Genomic DNA, 23,773 nt, shown 5'->3' on the forward strand with positions numbered 1-23,773 from the left:
TGGAAATGGCCTAGAAATAAGAATAATATAATTTGTTTATTAATTATTCAGTCAGGAAGTGTGTGTTGTGTACCTATGAGAATCAACTGAAGATCTTATTTAAAATGCTGGTTCTGATTTAGCAAATGTGGGGTGGGCCAAGATGCTGCATTTCTAACAAACTCCTAAGGATACCAAGCAGCTGGTCCATGGATCAAAGGAAATAACAAGGATTTTGTCAGTTTAATCATGCATCTACTATGGATTTTAAGACAAAGGCTATTAAACATACAAAGCTGAAACAGGTCTTGCTTTTGAACTTACATGTACTAGAAATGTACTAGAAACTATAGACTAGTAATAAGAATGTTTTGGAAAGTTCCAGTGCTTAAACGCACATTTAGAAGTAGAATTTTCTTTAAAAAAAGATTAAATCAAAAGACATTGTAAAGGCTATTACATGGAACAGAAGAGTGTCAATGTTGATTTCTTCTAGATTATAAAGCTTCATCAAAATGATATGTGACTACAAACACAAATAAAATACCTACAAAACCTAGCTGTTAGGTCTCTCTACCACAATTTTACATCCCTGTCTAGCAATACACCATTTCCATTTCTTCATGTTCCATTTGTGGTCTATCTTTTCTTGGTTTTTGTAGCTCCTCTTCCTTTGCTCAGTCCCTAAATTTAGGGGTCACCATGGCTCAGTCTTGGCTTTCTGTCCTCCTAATTCCTTATGCTAATGACTCCCAGATCTTTTCTCTGTCTTGAGCTCCATTCCTAGACCCACCTGCTTACTAGGTGCATTTTCTTTTAAGTTCAGTAGGCACTGCAGACTCACCCTGTCCAAAACTAAGTTTACTATCCCCCACCTCTCTCACTGCCCCTCCCCACTACTGCGCTGTTCCCCCTCCTTTCGTTCTGCTTTCTCAGTGACTGCCACCAGCTAGTCACCCAAGCCAGAAGAAACCTGAACAAGAGTTGTCACAGCTCCTGTCTTCCACTCACTCTATATTTAAGTCCTATAGACTTTCCTTCCTTGGTATTTCTTCTCTACATTCCCATCTCTTCATTCCTGCCATCCTGGCTTAGTTCAGGGCTCCATTTATTTTTTATCTAGACATGTGTGACTAGCATCTTAACTTGTCTCTATACCTCAAGTCTTATTCCCTCTAACTCACCCTCTATTCTGCTATATTTCTAACATGCATATTCTATACCTGTGGCAGAATTGGGGTTTTATCATATATGGATAAGCAAACTCTAATAATTCAATAAACTTTTACAAACAGTTATGCTCTGTCAGGTAGTGTACCAGTCTATGGTACTACAGAGATAATAAATAAGACAGTTATTAGTAAGACTAATTAGTAAGATTAAAGAAGTTTTCAATGGGGCGCCTGGGTGGCTCAGTGGGTTAAGCCGCTGCCTTCGGCTCAGGTCATGATCTCAGGGTCCTGGGATCGAGTCCCGCATCAGGCTCTCTGCTCAGCAGGGAGCCTGCTTCCTCCTCTCTCTCTCTCTGCCTGTGTCTCTGCCTACTTGTGATCTCTGTCTGTCAAATAAATAAATAAAATCTTTAAAAAAAATAAAAAATAAAAAAAAATAAAGAAGTTTTCAATTCTGATCCACTCCTTTCTTTCCTCCCAATCACCAATCCCCATTCTCCTTACTGCAAACATGTCAGTCTTTATTGAATACCCATTATATCAATAGATGGATAGATAGATACATACATACATACATACATTAAAGAATGTAGTATAGTGCTACATATATATTTATATGTGTATACATGTATCTTACTTAAGCATCTTGAAACAACAGAGCCAGATAACTCTCTTTTAATCCCCATTTTGGAGATAATGATACTTATGAAAATCAACCTATTCAGGGTCATGCAGCTAATAGAAGGCAGAGTAAGGAGTTCAACACGGGCCCATCTTTTTTTTTTTTTTTTTCAGTGTTCCAAAATTTATGCACCACACCCAGTGCTCCATACAATATGTGGCCTCCTTAATACCTACTACCTCCCTCTCCTCCAAAACCCTCAGTTTGTTTGTCAGAGTCCACAGTCCCTCATGGTTTGTCTCCCCCTCTTATTTCCCCCATCTCCTCCTCTCCACCTCCCAGTGTCTCCGTGTTATTCCTTATGCTCCACAAGTAAGTGAAACCATATGATAACTGACTCTCTCTGCTTGATTTATTTCACTCAGCATAATCTCCTTCAGTCCCATCCATGTTGATATAAAAGTTGGGTATTGATCCTTTCTGGTGGAGGCATAATACTCCATTGTATATATGGACCATACCTTCTTTATCCATTCATCCATTGAAGGGCATCTTGGTTCTTTCCACAGTTTGGTGATTGTGGCCATTGCTGCTATGAACATTGCAACCCAGGCCCATCTTAATTCCAGGATCCTTTCTTCTTGCACTACCATCCTACCCTTTTAACTGGAGTTAACATCCACATTTTGTTAATATTAAGGTTAATAAACTAAATAGGCTATCACCATTTATAATGAATAAAACCCCTTAGTAAACAGTAGCTATGAACATTTCAGATGCCAGAGAGGAAATTTTAATTTAAATTATGAATTACATATTGACAAATATATTATAAGGACTTGAGTTGCAGAGTCCAAATCTTTAAATGATATAGAAATGGGGGAAATGGTAGGAGGATTTATTATGGTCTTCCTGTTATAATCTCTTCCTTTACCTTTCTTCCCAGAGCTGCTGGGACTGCTTTTGCAGCATTTATTACTTTCGGGTAATTTGTTATACCAAGTTCATAGATCTTCTAGGAGGGTGGGGGGGGGGTGAAGGAGAGAGAAAAGAGGGGAAAAGAATGTGCACACGATGTGAATATATGACAGTTTGGTAGGCAGGCCTATATTACTCCATTTACAAATGACCTAGATTCACAAATGGCCACCCCTATTCTTACCTTTTCTCTACTCAACATATAAAGCTCCTTTGTCACCACTTTAAGAGAAAAGAAGGGAGAAAAAACATCTTGAGAAGTGAAATGGGAGAAGGCAGGAAGAACAAGAACACTTAAGTGGTGCCATTAATCTCCTTGTTCCCTGACCTTGCAGATATAGCCTATTTAGGACACATGTTTTATTAAGCCAAAATAACCCATACACTGGCTAAATGTGTTCTATTCACTTTGCTATATTTTCTGATAATCTAATATTTAAAGATCCAATTGTGTTAAAGAGTGTCCTACCTGAGAAAGGGTTATTTGCATATTAATGTGAATGAGTTTAAACCCGACATCCAACATCAGGATAAATCCTCTGTCCTGAATGAATAGAAGCAAATCACTTAGAACTTGGAGTTCTTTAGGGGCACCTGGGTGGCTCAGTCAGTCAAGTGTCGGCTTTGGCTCAGGTCAATCTCAGGGTCTTGGAATAGAGCCTGAACAGAGCCCCACGCTGGGCTCCCTGCTCAGCAAGGAGTCTGCTTCTCCCTCTCCCTCTGTGCTTGTGCGCTCTCGCTCTCTCTCTCTCTCTCTCTCTCGGAAATAAAGAAAAATCTTAAAAAAAAAAAAAAAGAAGAAGAAGAAGAACTTGAATTTCTTTGGCAGAGGGTAAACTCTAACTAAGCAAGACCACATCAGAACTTTAACATAGCAAGATACTGAGGGTCTAGCAAGAAGTACATTTGGCAGCAGGAAAAGACTAAAGAAAGGTAGGTGGGAAGGTGTCATAAGCAAATACTTTACATTTCAGCATTTTTTCTTCAGTCTTCCATTTTGCTTCCATAATTCAGGCTAGTACTAAAGAGTAATTCAGCAATACACTAGTAACATTATGAACTAAATTAAGGTTGGTTGGTTTGTTGACCCTAGAATCGTACCCACCATCTATCTGTACTTACAGATGTTTATTTAGAAATGTGTTCTAAGTTCCAAACAACCAATTTAATATAGAGACTCTGGGAACTTGCCCTATGGGCTACAAATCAGCTATGCAAAAAAGACTTACCTGAAGTTGTCAGCTTTGTACTGACTGCATGGTATCTTTTAATACTGTTTACAGAATAGTAATTAGTAATAAGACACTGAAAGATTTTGGTTGGGGAATAACATGATCATCTTCTATTCCTGATCCAGGTCTATTATGTACTTCTTGGACCGTTGTTCTAGATGTCCTAGTGTACATTTTTTATGTAACTTTTTTTTAAAAAATTTTATTTATTTATTTGACAGAGAGAGAGATCACAAGCAGGCAGGGTGGGGGGGGAAGCAGGCTCCCTGCTGAGCAGAGAGCCCGATGCAGGACTTGATCCCAGGACGCTGGGATCATGACCTGAGCCGAAGGCACCGGCTTAACCCACTAGCCACCCAGGCGCCCTTTTATGTAACTTTTTAATCTTAGAACAAATAAATGTTCACTGAAGAAAATTTAGAGAATACAGTTCACCAAAAAAAGCAAGGAAAGGAAATTAATACATAATCCCATTACCCAGTATTATTCTTCTTTCATTCTTCAATTCTATGTGTGTACAGTTCATATGTGTATAAGTTTAAGAAAACAAATAAATCTCATAGTCTTATTTTAACTCTTTTTTCCACTCAGTGCATCATAAACATCCATCTGTATTATCACATAGTCCTCTGCAATATCATTTAAATGCCTATATGTCATTCTCAGTATAAACTGTAATATTTATTTATATAATCCCTTGTTGTCAGACATAAGGTTGTTCCTAACCTTTCTCAATTTTAAGTAAATGATGAACACCTGTATAACTAAATCTTGGCATATACCCACAATTATTTGAGAGTGTCTTTAAATTTTTATTTTATCCATTTTATGACCATTTGTTGATTGTCTGACATATGCAAAGCTATGTTGATAGCAGGGGTAAAATGATAAATAAAACAGCTGCTGTCCTCAACTGCTGGTAGGCATGTAAAACACGTTGTTCATGGCTGTTTCCTCAGCAATTAGAACAGTCAGCACATAGTAGCTAGTCAACAAATGCCAGGAAGTAAGAGGAAAAGAAGAAACACTGAGTATGACCTGAATATGAAACTAGTCAAGTCTAGAGATTTCTAATTGACACAGATTGGTATGAACTTCCAGGGATAAACTCCTTCTAAGCTCCCTCCTATTTCTACCTTGAATATGGGACAGTAGATGTCCTGGTATTCTTTTCCCCATGGCTGGTTAAATAACCTATTAGCCTCCTTTTGTCTTCCTAGGCAGCAAGAGCTGCTACTGTTTTCGTACTGTGGGGAAGAGTCTAAAACAAATAAAGAAGTTTGGATAGGTAAATGAGTAGAGTGTACGATATGTTCCAGCCCCGATAATTGTGGCCAGACTTGGTTAAGATAGTCATCATTTGGGCACAAACTTTCTTCTTTGTTTTTTTTTTTTCCTTTTCCCTTTCCCTCACTTTCTGATAAAATTTCTTTTTTTTTTTTTTTAAGATTTTATTTACTTATTTGACAGAGAAAGACAGCGAGAGAGGGAACACAAGCAGGAGGAGTAGGAGAGGGAGAAGCAAGCTTCCCACTGAGCAGGGAGCCTGATGTGGGGCTGCATACCAGGACCCTGGGATCATGAACTGAGCCAAAGGCAGACACTTAATGACTGAGCCACCCAGGTGCCCCTCCTGATAAAATTTCTCAGAGAAATTGCTACTTTGGGGGCTTAAACAGGGTGGAAAAGGATTTGTTTATATTAAGTCATGGTGGTTTTCTTTCCCACCAGCCTATAAGCTCCATGAAGACTAGGATATGAAGGTGTACCTTGGTAACCCTATATGCATAGTTCTAAGTACTAGATTTCAACTAGATTTAGATAACCTGCCATCTTTTCCTACACCAGCCTCTCTTTCCATGGAACCTAGGAACTATGCAACTGTCCAAAAGAATCTCACAGGGTCCCTTCACAGTGAGTCCAAAAACCCTAGCCATAGGAATAGACCAGATAGTATGACACTGACAACAGAATTGCATTAGTACCTGAGACACATCCCCAAAAAGGGCACAACATAAAGTCTTATGGCTGAGATAATTCATTTTATATTTCTGAAGGAAAAGAAATATGAAGTGGTAAAAGGAGTAGCATTCCAAATGGATTTATGAAGCCTCTAACTTTAAAAAGTTGGGGAGCTGCTCCCTCAGGCTTAAATAGCTGATGTTATACATTTACCTCTTAAATATAATAAGCAGTAATCATGATCCAAATACACAGAATCCACTTGGGGAAAATCTCTTAAAGTTCAGCATTAATTGAATTTCTAACATGTCTAAAACTGATTTTAACCTTTGAGCTGTTTTGTTGTTGTTGTTTTTACATCAGCTTTAAAATAGCTTGGTAATGTAGCTTCCCACTGCTGACTTAGACCTTCTATCCTTGCAAGGCCTGAAGGGCTAAGAAATTCTCATAATTAAGAAGAGTTCCCCCTTCTGGAAAATTGCCATCACAGAAGCCTGCCCTAATCATATCATGCTGGGCTTGCTTGACTCTGTCACATATTGGTGTTTTGGATTTGAATTGCCTGTGCCTGTTGCTGCCAATTTGTGAAGCTGCCTCTTCACATTAAAGCTTGAAACAGAAAGGGAACAAGCACTGAGATAGCAAACCAGGTTCTTATAAAATTGGCGTATTTAGAAGGTGTTATCAAGGTAGACCTCACAGTTATCAAGGTAGACTTCACAGGTCCTCACAATGGCAAAGCCCAGTGCTTTCTGTCTTCCAGTTTGTGGAACAAACATATCCTAACATCTTAGTGTTTACCTGCTCTTCTAAAAGTAGAAATTTCTAACTACCAGGGAGAATTTAGATCCAAATTTAATTAATTCTTGTCATCTTTATAAACTGCCTTTCTTCTCTTATGAAATAAACACCATTTTTGCTCAAAATGTAACATTTTGATTTTTGAGTCAACATAATAGATTTATCTTCTGATCGATTTCTAGATAGATTTATTTATTAAGTGAGGTCTCTCAATTTCTATTGGCTAACCAGAAATATCCTTTCTATTTACCAAATGTGTTTAACAACCAGAGATTCTTCCTTCTCTTGGGGACAGACTTTTTTGGTGGCTTTTACAATTGCCTTTCTTAATCCTTAAGAGTTGCTGCTACAGTTGATATTACTAGTTCTTCTAAAAATGACCTCCAGGTATTATTGTACTTTTAGAAATCATTTTCTTCCAGAATAGTTTCCAGAAAGCCTTTCCTAATTATCCCATGCCAATTCTGATCATTCTGTCCCACTCAACATTTATACCATTTTACCTTGCATGTATTTTCATTTTAATTAATGTATTTGAATTCAATCAGTGATATTAATTTCATTGCTTATTTCATTCATTTTCCTAAATTTTTGTTATATGTTTTCTGCACTTAAAGGCAGAGACCATATTCTCTTCTATCTTTACATGACTTTATAGTGCATAAACACCCAGTGGGACTGAAGAAAGACTAAATGAGGGCTACATGTAGTATAGAGTTTAATCAATACATGAAATAGATACCCAGAAAATATTTGTAGTTGAGAAATTTATCCTGGACCTCTGAAGAAATTAGTATATGATTAGTATACATCCAGAACTGGGGTTTTTTGGAAGGGGTTTTGTTGGTGTCATTGTTATCTTGCTGTGATCAGCTGGCATTATTCCTTAATATCCAAATCCTAGAGTTTTTCTTACTTTCCCAATGTCATCTTCACTCATTTTAAAATGATACAACTCACAGTTGGTGTAACAGATGAAACAGGAAACTAATTAGCAGCTGTTGTCCATCTGTGTGTTTATATTAAATATTTTAAAATAAAACTGCATTTACATTCTGAATACTCTGTCTGAAATCCTTAAAATCTAAAGTTGGATAAAGGCTCTGTCTTGGTTTTGAATTTTATATTAGACTTCATGATAAAGAGAAAAAATTATGTCGGAGTCAGGATTATAGTAATTTAAGGCAGATAGAAATTTTAAAAAGCAAAAAGTCTGGACTGAAAGTGGGCTCTCAAAGCCCTCTGAAATCTGGAAAAATGTAGACATAGTATTCTTTCACAGAAATTGAAGTACATCAAGTATTGAGAAAGCTACATGCATTCTCTGAGATTTATTTTGAGATTTGCTTTACCTTTTCCTTTTATGTACTTTCTGTTAAATTTAAGCTTCTTTGATCAAAGCTTCTTTGATGTTCAGTTAAGTTAGAATTAAGTTAGAATTCCAGGGAGAGTACAGTTGTTATTATTGGTAGCCATCTCCCAAGCTGAAAGTGAATATCATAACTTTGGAGGGAAAAATGCTTTTTTTTTTTTTTTAACTCAAGTCAAATAGCCAAATGTGCAGACAGTAAGAGAAAGAAAAGTATGATCTGCAAGATGAGTACTATATTTCAGTGCTTAGTCAGTTTCCTCTATGCTTTAGTCCATATGTGAAAGGAAATATTAATTTCAGCTGTTTTTGTAGAATCACAGTCTCTTAGAATTGAAAGGAACTTCCAATGTTAGCCAGTCAAGTCTTACACCCAGTGCAGGTATTAGAGAAATTTCTCACAACTAGCCATCAGGTTTTGTTTGATGCTTTTAATGAGAAATATCTTACTTGCATTATAAGGCAGCTCATTCTGTTCTTGAATGGCTCTGAATGACAGAGCCATTGTCTTGAATGACAACTCTGCTCTGGCCTCAGCAGGGAGCCTGCTTCCCCCTCTCTGCCTGCCTCCATGTCCACTTGTGATGTATCTTTCTGTGTGTCAAATAAGTACATAAAATCTTTAAAAAAAAAAAAAAAGTGCTTCCTCTCTTCTTCATCTTTCCCTATCTTAAGATTTCTGATCTGATCCATTTTTTTCGTTTAGAGTTGTTTTTCTAGAACATTACTGGTTGACTTATTATCTGAATCTTTGCATTTTCACAAATATGAGTCTTCTCTTCTGATAGTTGAATGGGTCTGACTGGATATAGTATTTGGAAGGTGAAGGCTTTTTTTCTCTGAGAATCTTTATGGTAATCTATTATTTTATAGTTTGGGTATTGTAGGTAAGAAGTCTAAAGCCAATACTCTTTTTCCTTTGTTAACAAACCCAGTCTTTCTGTCTGACAGCTTGTGAGATTTTCTTTTTATCTTTGAAATTACAAAATTTACCAAGACATTCTTTGGTTTATGTTTTTGGGCAATCTTGTCTTGAACTCAGTAAATTTTTTTTTTATTTTCCAAGTCCTTTTCAAATAAGTGAAATTTTGCTCTATTTTCCCCCTCCATCAGTTCCTTTTTTTCTTCGTGGAATTCTTATTGGTAATATGTCAGTCTCTTGCCCTGTCTCCCAAGTTTCTTATTATTTCCTGCATTGACTTCCATCACTTCATTTTTGTACATTCCTTTGAAATATTTTGGTGAGGGGGGCAGCAGAGAGAGAGACAATCTCCAGCAGACTCCCTGAGGAGTGCAGAGCCCGACTGGGGGCTTGATCTCATGACCCTGAGATCATGACCTGAGCTGAAATCAGGAGTCAGATGCTAAATTGACTGAGCCACCCAGGCGCCCCCATTTTTTTCAGATATTTCTACTACTTGGCCTTTCAGGCCACTAATTTATTTTGCATTAGGCACTATATTCACCTACATCTACTAAATTTTTAAACTTGAAAATCAAGTTTTTCATTCCAGAACACCCTTTTAACATTATAAATCTATTTCCATTAGTGCTTTAATTGTTTGTTGTTATTCTTGCTGATATTATTTATTTCCCCAGCAGTTTTATTATTTCAGTAGAAGCTTCCTAAATGGTGCTTATTCTTCTACCCTCCAGCTGCTGCCTTCTTATATTGCTGGTATTTTCCTTTGCCTACTGAGAATGCTATTTATTCTCAGCCCTCAGGAAGCCGCTAGGGTATCATGGCCCTCATGTGAACATAGTTGTAGTAGTAAAAAGAATCACAAGTGATAAAAGGCATGGAAATCACAACTCATGAATTGCAAGGCACCAACAGCAAGCTGCCAGTGTTCTATTGAAATACAAAAAAAAAAGAAAAGAAAGAGAAAGGAAAGAAAGAATGATACATTTGTGCTTAAATTGGATTCCACTCAGCTTCAGGTGGTTCAAATCAGTGAATGTTAGAGATGGAAAGAATGTGGTCCAAATGTTATTTTATAAATAAGGATAATGAGACTCCAAAAGAATATTTGCTTTTCAGAATCATCTCAGCAGGAGACAAAACTGGGTTCTAGACTTTGTGACTCTCAGGGCTTCAATTAACAGTTTTATTTTCTCACTAAGTACTTAAAGTTTTAGCAACTCCCTTGTAGAATGCTTTTATATAATATTGGAACTCTAAGAGAACAATGGGTTGGTACTTAATAATTCAAGTGAAAATGGATAGAAAATGCTAGTAAACCAAGACTAATGCTAGTATTCAATATATCTTTAAAGAAATGTTAATCGCCATTCAAATCTAATTTAAATTGTAGTTATTGGGGCGCCTGGGTGGCTCAGTGGGTTAAAGCCTCTGCCTTCAGCTCGGGTCATATCCCAAGGTCCTGGGATCGAGCCCCGCATCGGGCTCTCTGCTGGGCAGGGAGCCTGCTTTCTCCTCTCTCTCTCTCTCTCTCTCTCTGCCTGCCTTTCTGCCTACTTGTGATCTCTGCCTGCCAAATGAATAAATAAAGTCTTTTAATTTAAAAAAATAAATAAAAATAAAAAATAAATTGCAGTTATTAATGAAGGAAGAATTAAATGATAATACAATATCCCTTTAAGACATGCTACTCTTTGAGAAAAGGGAAACTATTGGTATATACCAAGGAAAGGTAATCAACTTAATCCAGCATCCCCTCCAATGGCATTGGTGAGAAGATAGTTCAAATTTTAAAAGTACAAATTGTCAGGCTTTTATCATCTCTATATAGCATCCACAAATAGGATTTATATATTTGGATAAAAATGATAAATAGCTTATATCTGGAGGCATACTAATATAACAAATTATCTTTCATTATGTGAATATTTCTATAGTTTAAAAGAATAGAGTGAACAAAGGGTAATCTTGAACTTTTCACTGCCACTGTGAACCTCAGTGCCTTCTTCTGCCCTACCTACTACATAGAGTTGTGAAATTAACATATACCTGTGGAAGTGTATTGTTCGTTCAAAATGTGCATATTATTGTCATTACTTTTATTTCTTATATATCAAATGATCTAATATATACAAAGTGATGTCATTTAAGAGACGTGTAAGATACATAATGTCATATTATATAATAAAAGATCAGAGTATGTTTTAGTTTTACTCTCCCTTCTTTGAGAAAATTAATATACCATGATCTATTTAACAAAACAGAAAATCCTGAATAGTTCTTATTCTATTATAATACCCACAATTATAATCCTTGTTACCTATTCCTTTTATCATTATTCAGAGTAATTGCTTGGTTTTAGAAAACAAACTTTTTTTTTTATTTCTTAAAAAAATGAGGGGAGAGGGAATATGAAGTAAATATGGGAAAATATTAGCATATGTCAAATCTGAAAGATAGATACATGGCTGTCATATGTTATGTTGGAAATATTTTTATCATTTAAAATATAATATGAATCATAAAAAGAGAGCAAAGTTATGACTTGTAAACAACTCCTAAAAGTTATGTTTAATCAAAATCTTACTCAGTTTCCATCTGATTATAGGATTCAGAATCACATTTGTTTCATTCCCCAGAATTATACTAACATGTCCACACATGCACTTTCCTAGTCAACACAGATAGATTATCACTTTTTGCCTTACCATTTGATTCTTTTGCACAAGGGCCCTTTCTCATGAGAATTTTCATCATATGATATGTCATATTCCTGAAAAAACTAGACACTCACTCTGATTAGTCAGTAGGATGGAAAAAACACATAATATGGATCCAGACGCCCTAGTTCTAGCTCTGCCACTTATTACTCTACCTCACCTTTAGAACACTACCTTCGAAACACCTGGGTGGCTCAGCCTGTTAGACATCCGACTCTTGATCTCAGCTCAGGTCTTGATCTCAGGTTGCTGGGTGTGGAGCCTACTTAAAAAAATAAAGCACTGCTTTGCTCTGAATATTACTTTCTTTCTCTGTAAAATGAGCATGATATTACCTGTTCGATCTACCTCACAGACTTATTAAAGAAGGAATAAATAGAGTTATTACTCTATTTATATAACATAATGCAACATAAATGAAGTTATAGATCCTCTGACTGTTGGCCTGCATTTGTACCTGACCCTCTACTGAGACATTATCTCTTACTAGATTCCAGATATCAGAAATATGTGACAGAAAGTAGAGTCAAAGAGAGGGGCAGAGGGGGATAGAGAAGAGTAAGACCCAAAGAATGCACTCAGCTGTGATACTGAACAGAGTGAGCCCCCATGAGCTTTCCAACTTTGAAAATCAGTGTTTTGTGAATACACAAACACAGAGTAGAAAGTAACACTGAGAATGTTCTTTGAATACTAAAAAGCATGAAATCCCTTTTAGTTTATTTCTGTAAGTTAGAAAAGTCATACAGAGAGCTGATGACACTTCAGTTTTATAAAACAGGAAAAAACATCTTGCCCAGGTAATGTAAAAACAAATGAGGGGGAAAAAAAAATCACTGAAATGTTTGTTTATTTGTATCATTAACTAGCAGATCCCAGGACCTTTAGCCACCTATAAAAATTAATACTGAGAAGATGTAGATGTCACTGCTACTTTGTTTCCAGGGACTTTCCCATAATCCTCTAAGATTGACATGTTATAAATTATATATTATAAAACTGGTGAAATTAGCTGATGTCTCTTTGTACTAACACAAAATTATATTTTGTTAATAATATTTACTGTCCATTCACCTGAACCACTTTCCACATTATCCTGTGTTTGTGTTTTTCCATTTACTCCATTGACCAAACATTTGCCTCAGCCTGATGATAATATCCAGCAAGGCAAGGGGCCCGAAGCTCTGGACATGCAGTGTACAGAAACCCAGCATGTATATATCTTATAGTATTTTAATACAACAGAATAAGTTGCTCTTTTTCACTAATATAAATTGAAAAAGACTGATGAAAATTCTGTACAAAATACTTAACTCAAAACTACTTTAAATATTATTGAGTATAAGTCTTCTAAGATGTTTGCCCAACCAGTTTAACTTTGAAAGGGATTTTTTTCAGGGTTTTTGTTTTGTTTGTTTGTTTGTTTTTTAAGTTTTACACATAGATCCTATCTTTACCAAATACCTGAGTACATTTTTGGCTGCATAAGCAATTAACTAGATGATTTTAGAGTCCTTATGTTGGTAGTTTGAAGCCCATATGAGCTATTTTCCAAACTTCTGTGTTTGTGTCTTTTTCTTTGGAGCTTGCTCCTCAGAGCCAAACAAACGCCAGTATACTCGTAGATAGGCCAGTACTTGGAAAGGAGAATTTTATCCAGATCCAGGAAGAGAATCAACCAGTAAATGAAACTATTTAGGTTGGGACCAGGCCTAGCTTGCTACCGCTTTTGAGCCATTTGGACTTGTCACATACAGTTCTAAATGTATCTAAGGCCCCATCTGTGATTTTCTTCTGTGTTAGTAATGAATATTTTCCTAAATAAAAACTATCCAGTATGCTAAAGTTGATATAAACTTTATACCATATAAACATATCTAACATGTTTATATGTTTATAAACATATGGTATGTTTACATATCATATAAACATATAACATGTTTTATATGATATGTTTGTATGGTATGTTAGATTAGGTATGTTTATATGATAAGCTTCTGTCAGTAGTACAGCAATAATAACAACTAACCTTTCTTTAAAACTTAGTTTGTACTGTGTAGTATTCCATAAACTGTCTTATGTATATTGTGTCACTTACTCCTCATAGTAACCCTGTATTATCTCTACTTAATAGATGGAAAGCTGAGGCAAAGAGAAGTTAAGCAATTTGTCCAAGATTTTACATCTAGCAAATAGTAGCATCAGGATTTAAACTCAGGCAGTCTGACTTAAGAGTTTATACTCTTGATCTCTGTGCTACACCACTTCCCAACTAGCTTATCTCTTCAAGAGCCTTAGCAAGTTGAAGGCCGCCTGTCAGGTGAATCTCAAGTTCCTCTCCTTACCTCTGTCAACCCTAGATAAGAAGGGAAATGATGTCCTAGTTACTAATCATCTTCTCCTCCTTCAAGCACTTTTCCTCCTCCTTTCTCCCTCCCTCCCCCATGAAATAGTGCATTAAGGTAAAGGGATGTGAAAAAACTTCACTACCAAGGGTGATTTGGGGGAATGTATGCTATTTCCTTGAGACATCATTTGGTTTCAAGTTAACAAAAAAACACTGAGGCTAGCTTTAGCAAAAGAAGGGTTTATGGGAAGATGTATGGTTATCTCATGGAACCCAAGAGCAAAATAGTCCTCAAGAGGAACTAAACTCAAGAACTGGAAAAATAGGGGCGCCTGGGTGGCTCAGTGGGTTAAAGCCTCTGCCTTCGGCTCAGGGCATGATCCGAGTCCTGGGATCAAGCCCTACATGGGGCCCTTTGCTCTGCAGAGAGCCTGCTTCCTCCTCTCTCTCCGCCTGCCTCTCTGTCTACTTGTGATCTCTGTCAAATAAATAAATAAAATATTAAAAAAAAAAAAAAGAACTGGAAAAACAAAAACTAGGATTGTTCCCTTTTTAGATGTGCATGTTAGATGTTCATGGGGGAGAAAGAGATCTACTCCCCTTCCCCACAGTATAAAAAGTTCTCAGAAAACAAAGGTATAGGCCAGACAGATACTCCTCAAAAGACTCCCTTTCTGTACTCCATCATTTGAAGGGGAATTCAAGTGCATATTACCAGTACCTTTGTATGGAATTCAAATAGTAACTAGATAGTCCTTTTTAGCTAACCCTTACCTTCCTATCCCCCTCTAAGCCCTGTTCCTAGCACTTTGGTTTTTTTCCCTCAATTTATCAATCTCAACTTATGCCTTTGTAACCCTTCTAACATCCAGAGGATAGACTTGATTTTGCTTCATCTCTTCTTCCCAGGCCTTTGACCTGTGCAATCAAAGGTCCTGTAAACTGATCTTTTCAGTTGACTCTCAGGAATCTGCCTAGTTTCAATCCCTAATATTCATCTTGTCCTTTTACCTTCTCAGAATATTTCATACAGATTCTGCTTTCCTTGTTTTTTCCTAGTATACACCTATTGCCTCTTCATATTTCTAGGGAACTCCCATCACCATCCTTGTCTGGCTAGATGAAGTCCCAATTCTTGAGCTTGAGGGCCTTCCAAAATCATGTCCTATCCCAGTCATTCTAAGTCCTTCACTCTAGACAGTTCTTTTTCCCCATATTAATCTCCACTGAGGCTGCATCATAGGCTGATCCTCTTTACAAGGCCTTTTCTCATTCCTTCCACCTGTGAAAGTCTGAAGACTTAACTAGCTTAAGTCATATTCCCTTTATAAAGAGTCTTGTGTGACCTCTCCCAGCACTTAGGGTCACCAACCATCCTGGTCTGCCTGGGATTTCCTAGGACATGTGACTTTCAGTACTAAATCTTGGATTATCCTAGGTAAACTGGGATGGTTAGATAGCCTACCAGCACCTCAATATCTCCCCCCATTATGCTGCCTTGTTAGAACAAAAAGCCCTATGAAAGTACCAGTAGCCACTACTTCCGCACTTACAAGGTTCTTTCTCTGCAATAAGAGTTATGTTTCCATTGGGCAGAGACCTTTTTGTTTCCCACTTCTTGCAGAATATAGTGCAATACTCATATTAATGCCTACTCAGTGAATAAAGTGGTTTAGTTTTAAGTTGGCATTTAAATATCTAAATACTAAAATCTTTTCTTGTGGTTAACTTATTTGTCTTTATTTTTTTCCAGCCCAGATGACTTACTCAATGCCTTGAATGAGGGTATCAGTCGTGCTGATGTCATCATCACATCAGGGGGCGTATCCATGGGGGAAAAGGTATGAAAATATGGGGTTCATGAAAATTTATCTAAGGTAATGACCTTGATTAACTGTAGTCTGGTGGATATCTGCTATCTGTAACCAGACCTGTACAAATCTGAAAAATCGATACGGCTTCAGAAATTTCTGGGCATTCTAAAAGGGATGCAGTGTAAGTAGATCAGAAGGCTTACCTCAGAAACAGCTTGAAGAATCCTATAACTTTCAAAATTATTTTCATGTTCCTTTGAAGATTTGTTTCTTTGCTTACTCACCTTTACTATAACATTAGGACTTCCTTTATAAGTGATATTTACCCAAAATCCTGTCCTCCCCTGCCATATATTCCAAACCTGAAAAAGAACCCTTAGCTCCTCACAGGGAAGAAAGACAGAATTAGGCATTGCATTGCCCCTTTGACAAATAATAATGATCATAATCATAATAATGATGAAAATAAAATACAAACATATATAAGTATATATAGGATTTTATAAGATTAAGTATATTTGCATAAAATATATGCTTAGTCCTTTAAAAATCACAATTTTAATGTTTCAGTATCATTGAGTTTATATATCTTAATGAAATGTGTTGGTTCATGATGGTTATTGGGTCCATTGAATAATATTATAAAAGCAAAATATACTTTACTACAATAACCAACCTGATGTTTTGGCTCAAAATATTTTGCTAGCCTATAATCCCTTTCCATTTTTTTCTTTTTTTCATATTAATGACTTAAATGAAAAATTATAAAAATACTGTCATAATAGCAGTTATTACTAAAATTCAGATTTTTCCAAGAACACCATTTTTAGCTAGATCTTATATGTAATTATTGTTCTTGGTCTCTGCCCTATCTAGCTATAAAACTGCCTAAATTTATAACCTGTGTGGCAGAAGTTAGTGGTATGAACAGAGAATGCCTACCTTTCATTCACAACTAGTTTTAGAGTGTGTAAAAAATAGCCCTTGAGTGGCAAAAAACCATAGAAGAAAAATAGAGACTCTCAATCCAAGACTACCATCTCAGACTACATCCAGGAGTGAAGGTATTGAAGTGTGGGCAGTATTCTCCTTATAGCAGGCAGATTGCTGGTTTAGTCTTTCCTCAAAGTCTCCTGGAAGTCCTTAATCCCAGGTCGAGCAAATTGCTGCAGACCTCTTCTGCGATCACAAAGGCCAGAACTGAGGTCTGCATTATAGTAGAGCTATAAGAAATAATTTTCAACCTGTCTGTTTTCATTACCATCAAACTGCCTGTGGTGCTCTGAATAACACAAGAGCAAACCCTGAAGTTAAGAGTACTGGAACATTAATTTTGTTGTTTCCAGGAAGTATTTAATGTATAATTTATCTTGGTTGCTAATGAGCTTACTTAATGGGACAATACATTCTATTTGGCAAACTTGAAGTTTGTCTTTTCCAATACTTCTGAAAAGGCAACAAGCTTATAACATACATAGGCTTGGCAATTGTAGCTTAAGTATGGTCAGGATAGAACACTTCTCAGCCTTAACCTTCTTTATTAATGCTAACAAAGATGTCAGTAGTTGTCTTCGGGATTTGCTCACAAATAAATAGTGGCAATATAGTAATGCATATTGGTTTTATTTATTATCTGTCTGGTAAGATACTTACACTAAACCTTTAATACTAAGCAGGAGATTTTAGGAACTAGGCATCCCATAGTAATCCATGAGAGCTAATAATTGTCGTTCTTGCCTTCTTGAGTGGGAATATGATGAAAGAGGAACCAGGAAGAAAGAGATAAAACATAAATGCAGCAAACTCCTGCCAACCTGCAAATTCTAGTTGCCAAAAGAATTCAGTTGTACTTCAATAGCAGAAAGAAAAGCCTAAGAGACAGAACATCTGTTCCAGCCCAAGGGCTGAGCCTGAAAACCAGTCACTGAAAAGATAAGAAGGTCAAGGAAAGAGCCAAAAGCATTATGTAGCAAACATGAATCTTACTTGCAGAAACTCAGGTATGCAAGAATATCATTTACTTGATTCAACTTAAATCCTACTATGAGCACCTATGCTACAGAACTGGCAGGAAATTTTATTAAGCCATTATGGAGCTCACCTGCTCCAAGGATTATGCCAAGAAACTGACAGGGGCTTAACAGACTAACAGTGGATCAGGGAGACACAGATGGTCACCAGTCTGCACTGAATACATCTGCAATATCCCTGTAGTGCTATGATCTCAGGTATTTGCTCCTTTAGGCCTTGCTAACAACACCGGGGTCATGGGGAAGCTGGGAGCCTTGGGGCAGGGGGAAGGGACACCAGCTGCTTATAGGACCACAGACCTCAGTCCTCTTCTCAGCCAAGAAGAAATAGCCTTTCACAGTTGCTTCCCTCAAAATCTTTTCCTACCTCCACCTCTGCCCCAAAGTGCTTATTTTTTATAAAACACTGACAGTTTCAAGTAAACAGTATCAGCTTTTTGCTCTGAAAACTAAAGAATTATATGCATGACTATGAATTTTCCACAACCTACAGAATTGTAAAATAGTTCAAAGACAATGAAAGGTGGAGATTACCAAAAAGGACACACTAGATTGGACCCCCAGTAATTTTTTTTTTTTTTGCCTATTTAAAAGTCTCTTAATGTTTCCTGATAATGTTCCTCTCCTACCTCATATGATCAAAATAATCACAAAGATCATTATTGATCGCAAAAAAAGGCTTATCTTAGAGCTTGCCCTTATTATTTCATAGCAGATTTATTAATTAACCATAGAGGCCTCCATGAATTTGTTTTGCAAATCTAGAGCCATAAAGCAATAGAATATTAAATTAACCAACAATATCCCAAACAAATAAATACAATAAAATTTCTCTTATCATTTCATTCGGCTCTATGGCATTCTTGTTCTGCTAGATCTTGGGTTAGCGGTCTGCTTTCATGAAGCCATCTGCTTCTATTCTAAAGAGCCCTGGGATTCCTGACAGTCTGCTGGCACTACATAAAAGTTATCTAAGCAATCTCATTTCAGGTGCCTATACCCAAAAGACTGTTCTTTGAAGTGTCACTAGTGCAAAGTACCTATGATAATCCTTTTCCCTAGTGCTCTGAATTTTTGTTGCAGGCACAAACTATTTACTGTAGCTTTTAGCAGAACCTTCAGGCAAGCATTAGAGTAAAACAGAAATTTCCAAAGGTGACAGCTCCGTAATAGCTGTATTTAATTTATCACTGTAACTAATAATATCAAAATAGAAGTAGAATTCTCTATTCAGATATAGTATGTAACTATGTCATAAAAGTTTTGATGTGTTTCCCCTGAGGATGCAGGCATACTATGGACAGCAAAAGCATTGTCAAATCTCCAGGCATGTCCCATAAAGCATAAAATTTCTGAAATATTTATATTAACATTTTATACATATGGATCTAACCCAGGGCACACCAAGCCTCTCTTCTCAGATATGACAACAACTGCCCTCATGTGACACTCTTACAATGGTAATATATCAAACAAACCTAATTATTTCTAACATCTCTTTTTATAAGATGAAAGAAAAAATCTTTGTGATTTTCTAGAGAACTTCTCGGAAATTTCAAAGATAGCTTTAGGTGTGAAAGATAGTCTGAAATTTTTACTTTTTACTAAATTTAGGTCTGATCTTTAGAAGGCAAAATCAAAAGAGTTGTCAAAAAAGAATTGGGTACTTGAATAAGGTAGAATCATGGGTACCTGAGAAACAGTACTGGCTACCTAATTTTCAAAGAAAGAATAAAATATTTGGGAATAAGCACAGAAAGTAACGTAATTATAAATAATCTCAGCTCATTTGTCAATGAGGAAACTTTGTTCTTTATTTTTTCTTTAAATAAAGGCAAAATAAATATAAAGCCCAAAAGGGAAATTATATAAAAAAATAATCTAGAGCTTCATGAGCAAAGCATTAATCAGTAAACCATAGAAATAAGCTCATCAAACCTGAGTGAACTTACTAAAATTTTAATATAGTTCTCAGCTTCATTTTAGGCACAGGTACTATAAACCAAGGCAAATCAAAGTCTCTTCCAAAGTTTTGTCTTTTATTATGTTATTTTATATTTTGAAACAAACCACCATTTTACTTCAGAACAAAGAGTGGGCCCCAGACCCATGAGGGTCCCTAAGACACTTTAAGTGTATCTGCAAGGTCAAAACAATTTTCATAATAAAACTAAGACTTTATTTGACTTTTTTATTCTCCTTCTCTCATGAATGTGCCATGAGTTTTTCCAGTGGCTGTACATTGTATTCTATCGCATCAGACCCAAGGCAGAAACAAATAAAAAGATCCAACTGACTTATCTTAAGCCTAACATTAGAGAAATTTTCAAAATTATAAAAACAATGCATAAAAAAGTTACTTATATTTACATGAAATGGTCTTGTCATTGCTATTTCCAAATGAAACAACAAATTTTAAAAAATTTTTAGCTTCAATTTCTAATACAGTATATATCTATTAGATATAACCCACATGAACAAAATCTCTGGGGATCCATATAATTTTAATTTAAGAGCATGTGGAGTGTCCTGAGAACAAATATCAGGATTGGACTTTAAAAATATATATACTCTTTCCTTAAAAAACTGTCTGTCATTATTGTTCCTAGAAAAATGTAACACCTATATTTCATTATAATGTTCAAAAAAATAACTAATTTTTATTTCACAGTGAAAACTAGATAATTGAGAAATCATATATAAGCATTTGAGCAGATTAGCCAAGTTCATAATCACACAGAATATAATTTACTCTAGCCACATGCATCCCTTTGTACTTTCTTATTGTAGTAAAGACAAACATATTAATTAACATGACCTAAAGGTATAAGCCTCTCTCTAGCATATAAAAATAAGAAGCAAAGTACATTAGCTTTAAAATAAAAGTATGGGGTGCCTGGGTGGCTCAGTGGGTTAAAGCCTCTGCCTTCAGCTCAGGTCATGATCCCAGGGTCCTGGGATCGAGCCCCGCATCGGGCTCTCTGCTCAGCAGGGAACCTGCTTCCTCCTCTCTCTCTGCCTGCCTCTCTGCCTACTTGTGATCTCTGTCTGTCAAATAAATAAATAAAAAATCTTTAAAATAAAAGTATGAATTGTCCCCAACTTACAGTGGTTCAACTTAACAAATTTTCAACTTTACAATGGTGTAAAAGTTACACCCATTAGTAGAAACCATACTTCAAATTTTTAATTTTGATCTTCTCCCAGGCTAGCAATATTCAGGGCATTAATCTCTCATTATTTTGGGCAACCACAGCGAGCTGCAGCTCCCAGTCAGCCACAATCATAAGGGTAAACAACTGATAAACTTACAACCATTCTGTACCATACAGCAATTCTATTTTTTCACTCTTACTACAGTATTCAACAAATTACATCACATATTCAGCACTTTATTATAAAATAGGCTTTGCAGAAGTGTTCTGTAATGTGTGTTCTGGACATGATTAAGGTAGGCTAGGCTAACTATGACATTGGGTGGGTTCGGTTTATTAAACACATTTTCAACTTGTGATATTTTCAACTCAAAATGGGTCAGGTGGTAACCTCATCATAAGTGAAGAAAGATCTGTATATTAACTTAAAATTATGCTTAGTTATCAATGATCCAGTATTCTTACTTAAAAGTCATCTAGGTATCTGATAATTATTTGTTAATTAATTTAATATCAGTTCAATAAGATTTTGTTACTTAAAGATCCTGAATATTATTTTCAAGCTGACATACTACAAACATAATTACTATTGAAATTTAAAGTTTGTCAGAATAATGATTCAATTATATTGTACCCAATTTTACATTTTTCACATTCTTAAAATACTATGTAAGAAAAGCATTAGCTTATTTGATGAATAAACCTATATAAATTTAAGAAAAACAAACCCAATCAAAATAAGAAGTATTTGCTTAATTATACTTAACACTGATAATTAAGAAAAAGAACATGGCTGGGTTTTCACAATGACTAAAGTTATTTATCAAAGATTTATCTTAACTTGGTGATGTTTGATACTTAAAATTATAAGAATACCTTTTAATGTAGCTCATTTAAAATATAAGTTAAATTTCCTTATTATCTGATAATTTTAGAAAGATTCTATTTATTTAAGAAGTTCTTTATTTCTCTTTTAGAACAGAGTACCTTTAATTTAACAGACAATATAATTATTTCGATAGAGTTTTCTTCTTCCCCCTGGCAAAGCAAACTTTATTGTGGCCCTAAAATGGGAGTGCTTCCCTCCAGATCCTGCTGAAACTGAGAGTTGGAGATTAGGGGCTCTTGGATGGCCCCTCCCAACACCACCACCACATTCAGACTCAGATGAACTGGGGTGGAATAGAAGGAGTATGGTAGGAGGGAAGCACCCTGAATTCAAAGCATACCCTGAGGAAGACCCACTCTGCATGATGGTCTCATAAGCATATGATTTATGAATATTTTCCAGAAGGAGGAAAACATTACACACTCACAAAATGAGATAAATGTCTTTCTGGATCATAGACACAGATGCATAAAAAACATACAACTTCATCTCAACAACTTCAACTACAGGTCACAAATAAATACAGAAACAAAAAAACCTTACCAGTCCACAAATAAAGAGCTGTTTCCCTTCCTAGAGATCATAAAGTTCTTAACTGGTTAAGGCTCAAAATGACAGTAAGACAAATAAACAAGAAAGACCGATAAGACAGATTCTCTGTCTTCTCTTACCTGAGATTTCAATCATCCACTTGTAGGAATCATTAGACTGTAAAACCAAATTCCCAATCATGGCTGCCACAAGGGGGAATACCTTATTCGCCATGCATGGAAACAAAACTAGAATCAAAATAAATAAAGGGAACAAAATTAGAGAAACCAAAATTTAGCAGAGTTCAAGTTTTATTGCTGCTTGGCCTTCACTCCACGAACCTAAGTAGTGTGGCCAGGTGAAAGCCACCGGTGAAGTGCACTTTTCTAGCAATTAAGTTTACCTGGCTCCATCAGGTAAATCCATGGGGCATCTCAGTGGAGCCTCCAGAATTATTAAAGTGTAATGTTTTATAGATAAAATAACGAATTTCATATACTTACGAAATAAACACAGATCAAGATTTTGTTTAACTCATTAGCTAATGAAGGAACCAGTAAGATGTTACTACTGGTTCAAAGGAGAATTCAAAGAACACACACACATACAGATAATCAATTATATCTTCACGGAATTAATTTGCATTTCTTTGAATAATAATCTTATTTGCCATCAGTTTTCCCAGCTTAAATTTTTTTAAGTTTTTAGTTTAATTCCAGTTAGTTAACATATAATGTTATCCTAGTTTCAGGTGTACAGTATAGTGATTCAACACTTCCATGCAACACCCAGTGCTCATCACCACAAGCACACTCCTCAATCTCCATCCCCTATTTCACCCATCCTCCCACCAACCTCCCCTCCGGTAACCATCAATTTGCTCTCTATAGTTAAGAGTCTGTTTCTTGATTTCTCTCTCTCTCTCATTTTTTCCCTTTGCTTATTTGTTTTGTTTCTTAAATTCCAATATGAATGAAATCGTATGGTATTTTTCTTTCTCTGACTGCCTTATTTTGCTTAGTATTAAACTCTCTAGCTTCATCCATGTCATTGCAAATAACAAAGTTTCATTCTTTTTTATCACTGAATAATATTCCATTTCTACACCTTAATTTTTAGAAAATAGCTCAAAGATGATAAAATACACAAACCAAAAGGTTGTGCTACACTGGACATCCAGTAATCTTTGTTGCCTATTTTAAAGTCTTTCACAATTTGTCTAATGTTATTTGTTCTTACCTGCATTGAGG

The 23,773-nt window shown here is 35.9% G+C and overlaps 1 protein-coding gene across 13 annotated transcripts in view; it reads left to right on the forward strand.

Moving 5' to 3' along the window:
* The window catches only part of GPHN (gephyrin), a 641,293-nt gene that overhangs the window by 591,701 nt on the left and 25,819 nt on the right, over nt 1–23,773 (forward strand). For all 13 annotated transcript variants that reach the window (XM_032344531.1, XM_032344542.1, XM_032344543.1 and 10 more), the window contains one exon: nt 15,858–15,945. In XM_032344531.1, the coding sequence (XP_032200422.1) occupies nt 15,858–15,945 (88 nt within the window). The remainder of the gene's footprint in view (nt 1–15,857; nt 15,946–23,773) is intronic.

The sequence above is a fragment of the Mustela erminea genome, chromosome 5 (genome assembly GCF_009829155.1).
Source record: "Mustela erminea isolate mMusErm1 chromosome 5, mMusErm1.Pri, whole genome shotgun sequence".
Lineage (NCBI taxonomy): Eukaryota > Metazoa > Chordata > Mammalia > Carnivora > Mustelidae > Mustela > Mustela erminea.